The 5,268-nt window shown below is 42.2% G+C and overlaps 1 protein-coding gene across 6 annotated transcripts in view; it reads right to left on the bottom strand.

Annotated features, from left to right (window-relative positions):
* Positions 1-5,268, bottom strand: part of fhod3a (formin homology 2 domain containing 3a) — a 59,072-nt gene that overhangs the window by 14,149 nt on the left and 39,655 nt on the right. For 4 of the 6 annotated variants that reach the window (XM_032536371.1, XM_032536372.1, XM_032536373.1 and 1 more), the window contains 5 exons: positions 4,593-4,697; positions 3,916-4,335; positions 2,936-2,995; positions 2,181-2,315; positions 1,745-1,795 (listed from right to left, as the gene is read on the bottom strand). In XM_032536371.1, the coding sequence (XP_032392262.1) occupies positions 1,745-1,795; positions 2,181-2,315; positions 2,936-2,995; positions 3,916-4,335; positions 4,593-4,697 (771 nt within the window). The remainder of the gene's footprint in view (positions 1-1,744; positions 1,796-2,180; positions 2,316-2,935; positions 2,996-3,915; positions 4,336-4,592; positions 4,698-5,268) is intronic. The other 2 variants (XM_032536374.1, XM_032536376.1) reach the window with 2 other exon arrangements.

Raw genomic sequence — 5,268 nt, 5'->3', positions numbered from 1 at the left:
CTCAAAGCTCACATGGACACCAAAAAACCTTATCTTATTAAATTGAAAAGGTTTTAAGAGCTATTTAGTTGAAGTTGGATTTTAAAGCGGAATAGGTCAAATTTAGAACGTTATTTAATATTTATTCATTGGAAAGAGCAATTATTTTGTTACAGGTTGTTACATATTTTATTTTATTACATAAGTTATTCTTATATGATTGAGACATAATAAAACATGTTCATTAAACTCTGAGAAGCCTGTCTGAATTTGTGTTTCAAGGCCGGGCCGAGTGTCCTCTTTTTTGGAAATCAAAATATGGTCACCCTATTCAACCTGGACCAAAAACCTTCAATATGCTATAAAAAGGAGTTCAGTGATTGGCACATGTTCGCTATGTCCACTAACATGGAGGGGGCGGGATTTATGATCTACACTGCAGCCTGCCATCAGGGGGCGATTGGGGTGTTTTGGCTTCACTTAAACAGTCTATGCATCAACCCCTGATATAGACCAAGAGTCTACAGCCATGCTAGCGGCTCTGTGATGTTATTTGTACGGTAAAGGTCCTGTGAGCTAAATGTTACTAGCTACAACATCAGCATGCTAACATGTGTAGCAGCTGTGATGTTTACCATGCTCACCATCTTAGTTTTTTGTGTTAAAATGATAACAAGCAATGAGCAACACATTGTATGAATGAGGCTGATGGGAATAATAGATTTGCAGGTATTTGATCAATAGCCAAAGTTCCAAACAAATTCAGTTCAGTGGCTTTAACAATATTATATTTGCGATATGCTACAGGAATCCAGTTGTACGCCAGTAACAATGTTTTTTGGACTCAGTTGTCTGTCATTTAGGCCATCATATTTCATGAAAGTCCTTTATGTCCAGGTGTTACAGTGCTGTATTTTGTCAGACAGACAAGACAGATGCATACTTCAGGGAGGTGAGCTGGGGGGAAAAACTCATGTTTTCCTGATAACCGTGAAATACACCATAAATACACCCACCTCTCCAGTGGATACATCTCCCACATGCTCACTCTGCAGCTCTTCTATACTTTTCTGTCTTAAATATCTGTCCACCTCTGTCTCTATTGTGCTTGATTTCTGTGCAAGTTGTTATCGCCCTTTATTTTCTTTCCACTCTGAAATGTTGTATTATTATATCAATGGTGCCTTAAATTGAGGCTGAAAGGGGTCTGAGCCTACAGTAAAAGCTACAGCACTTGTCACAATACATAAAGGTATTGCTTTTAGGTTAAAAAGGTTGGACTGAACCCACTATGTATATATATGGCTACATCAAGTATGATCAGTTCAGAATCTGATTGTGACCTCACATACCCTCTTGAGTAAATCTCTTGTTTCCTCTGATTCCCATTCGCACACAAACATAGATTTATTAGCCTCATGAAAATTCTTTGTGTGCCTTTAAACGTACATGTGCTTGAGTGTGTCTGTGTACGTGCATGTGCATTGAGTGTGAAAAAAGCTTGCCCAATCCTTGAATCTGTTGTTCTCACAGCATGCGGCCAAAACAATTAAGCCGTTGGCAGAGCGCGGCAGTTAAAACATGGCTCCTTAAGAAAAGAGAAAACAGGCAGACAGACCAAAGAGAATTGGTCTGTCCCCCACCCCCCAACCTTTTTAATCTGAAAACAATTACTGAACTTCCCAAACCACAGGCTGAAACATATTCCCCACGGGTTCAGCTGTTCTGTGAGTGTGTGTTGTTTTGATTTAGTGCACACCCTTACCTCTCCTCCCGCGCAAGCCTGGCCTCTTCCATTTTATCCACATAGTCACGGCTGTGAGAGACACACAAACAGAACATTTTAAAAACAAATAGTCCTACCCTACACCAGTGTGGAACTCTGCAGACCTTCCAGTGTGAATATGAAACATTTGCACATCATGCACACAAACAGCAAAGGTATTAGTGTAACCCACAGTTCCATATTTTCTTCTTATCTTTTTGTATGGTAAAATCCTCCGTACTGTACACTTAATCGTTTAATTTGTACAAATACCAAAGTGTAAAAACGACAAGTTGTGATGGAGAGTTATTTGCAGTACTGTTTCTTGGCGTAGTGGAGTGATTTCCGGGATTCATTTTTATGTAATCTATATTCTAATCTCAAACTGCGTACTGTATCGGCTCAAAGCCAAAAAACAAAGCCAGCGATGCCTCACCTGTGCTTGTTCCTCTCCTCTCTCTCTATCCTTTGCAGTCTCTCCTCTCTCTCCACACGGCGGCGCTCTCGCTCGGCCGCCAGAGATTCCTGGTGTTGTCGGTAAGAGGAGGACAGAAGACCTCCCAAAGCAGGCCTGAAGGGGAGAGAGAGAGAGAGAGAAAGTTTGATTACACCACTGCACAGTCAGTGTGATGCTGTGATTCTAAAGAAACATTTGGGGTTTGTAAATCGCTTTGTGTCAGCAAAGTGTGATAATAAACCATGTACAAAGGATTTTGATGATGTTCCTTAATAAAAGCATCATTGTGTTTTCTCTGCTACTTTTTTAAAAATCTGCTGACCCATTGTGAAGCAATATGATGGTAAACAGCTAAATATGTTCATTAACTTATCGCATAACACATTCTCCTTGCATAAACAAAACTTCTTTATGTGTAAGTATGTATGTAAGCAACACGCCATAAACTATGTTTTAATGACTGTATTCTCCATGGAGGTAATAGGTGCAGCTTTGTAACTGGAGAACTAGAAAGCTGAGATCACATTCACTTCAGTATGTCATCACCATTAATGCACCACATGGCTGAACACAATCCGTACTTGTTACACGTGGGAGAGTGTCAGCTTTTTTGCTCCTGCGATGCAAAAACACATGAATATGTACTTATATGTGGACATGTTTACAGTACACAAGTGTGTATTTTAAGTACATTTTTGTGTACATGTGCAGGTATATTGGTGCAGTCCTCTCACCTGGAGCTAGTGGGCGTACTTGGGGTGCTATGAGAGGTGTTGGACATGAGACCTCCATTCCTGGGTGTGAGAAGGGGTGAGAAAATGGGTGACAGTGAGTGACCTTTGCAGTCCCCCAGTTACACGACACCACATTTACCAGTGCCAAAGCTGTTGGCGAGATACGAATGTGACACCTTGTTACATAACAAGTATGCTATTGAAGCAACACCAGAGTGACCTTAATTCATCACAGCTGTGGTGTTTATTCCCTTATGATTCTGGAAAATCCAGGCCAGGTTTCTCTCCTCACTTACATCTGAAAAGATACTTATTATCAATATATTTACCTTTAGCCAGTGTTGCAGGCAACGCTTTTCTTTTTTAAGCTATTTGTATTGTATTTGTAAGTGTTTGGTATAACACAAAATAACAGAGGTAAAATATAGTAAATATTAACTTTCAACCATAACAGTCTATATACAGTATAGGTATGGTTTACTTCATATGGAATATAGTCCAATCCAACAAGAAAGAAATCTTACAAACAGTGAATGGAGATAGTAGAGTTGAGAAAATGCAACGTTCCACTAAAACAATCATACTAAGAAGCATGGAGAGACTACACAGATATACAAGTGCTGCGGTTCTTGAAAATAAGGGAAAAGCTGTGGCTCTGGGAAACATAGTGCAGACAAGTGCAGACTATCCACGCATTGACAGATTTAAGAACAAGAGATGTGAAGGAACAAATAGGTGATAATAAGAGTTGACAGGCTGAAGGTGAAAAGCCGTGCAGTCAAAGAAGGGAAAAGAACTGGTGAAAAGGGGGAGGTGATGAAGAACAAAAGTGGTACAAGGAGATCCAGGCTGGTGCGAGGATAAAAGCCCGAAACAGAAGTAGAAATTGAAAAAGGAAAAGTGGAATGTTGAAGAGCTGCAAGGAAAGCTTTCTGTGATTCTTGAACTCATGGGAGATTGAGTTGTATTATCTGTCTGACCTGGGAGATGTCGTTTTGGATGATTCCTCACTGGGTTTGGGCGGAGCCGGGGGAGATGGCTCCTCATCAAGGTCGTAGGAGAAGAGGTGGAAGGGTGAGTGGGGCATGTAGGGAAGGTGTTCGGTGGAGAGACGGGAGCTGCCGCGTGATGGCGGGCTGACCTCCTTGGTAGCCGGGACAGTGACGATGGACCTCTTCCTGGCCAGCAGTGTGGCCAGAAGGGAGGTTGGGGCTGGGGGGCTGAGAGGGGAGGAGACGGAAGGAGAGAAGGTGGGGGTAGAGGGGGAGTGGAGGGTGGGTGGTGGAGGTGGTTCAGGTCGGTTCCTCTGCTCCGACTCTTTTATATTGTCCTTTCTAGAAGTGATGGTGATGGACTGGACGGTTGTTCGGTGAACTATAGATGGGAGATGTCTGCCCGGGCTAGGAACAGAGGAATGGATTGAGAGGAATAAAAGGATGAAACGGCGCAAATAAAAAAGAGAAGTTGTACAATATGCACCCCACTGGAGGCATAACAAAGTAGACAGGCCACAAGGAGCTCAAACCAACCTGATAACAACTGAAAACAGTGACAAAAGAGACATGTAATAGCTTTGGCTTTATATTTAGACACCTTAGCTATTAGAAGACCACGGGACATTACTACATTTCCATGTTACCACTATGTCCTAAAATACCTGAGGGTGGTCAGTTTAGCCCCCTCCTGCTCATCTGAATCAGACTCAGTCACTGGAGTCCCCTCATCCTCCTCATCCTCTATCCCATCCTCAAATTCCTCCTCTCTGCAGAGGTAGTAGAGGTGGGGGTGGGGGGAGTATTTAAGGGTAGGATTGAGGGAGAGAAGATGCAATACATATATGATAATCATGCAAATGGAAATCACCACTAAAGAAAATAAAGAGATGGAACAGAGGAAAAGCATGAAGATGAAGAGATGGTGCAGAAATAGTGTTTACAGCTTCACTATCAAACCAAGAAAACAGGAAAGACCCTCAAACAAACAAACCGGGACATGACAGTAATAAAACGGAGATAAAGTGACAGAAAAACAAATGGATTAGGACAAGAAAACACAACACTGAAAGTGAGGAAAAGGGGGATGAATGTTTACCATTACACACACGCTCCATGCCTCCAGTTAGGATGTTTTGCATGCACAATTAGGCCAAGGAAGAGGGAAAAGGAATGCTTAGAGGGGAATAAGCCATGGCTGAATAACTGACTTAAGATCAGTGTCACCAAACAGTTCTGTCTGGTAAAACCAGATGAGCCTTGTTACAGTCGAATCAGCGTGTGCGGCCAGGTGTCGTTCCACAGGACCTGAGGTTGTGTGTGTGTGTGTGTGTGTGTGTG

The sequence above is a fragment of the Etheostoma spectabile genome, chromosome 14 (genome assembly GCF_008692095.1).
Source record: "Etheostoma spectabile isolate EspeVRDwgs_2016 chromosome 14, UIUC_Espe_1.0, whole genome shotgun sequence".
Classification (NCBI taxonomy): domain Eukaryota; kingdom Metazoa; phylum Chordata; class Actinopteri; order Perciformes; family Percidae; genus Etheostoma; species Etheostoma spectabile.
This window is presented reverse-complemented; position numbering and strand designations above follow the sequence as displayed.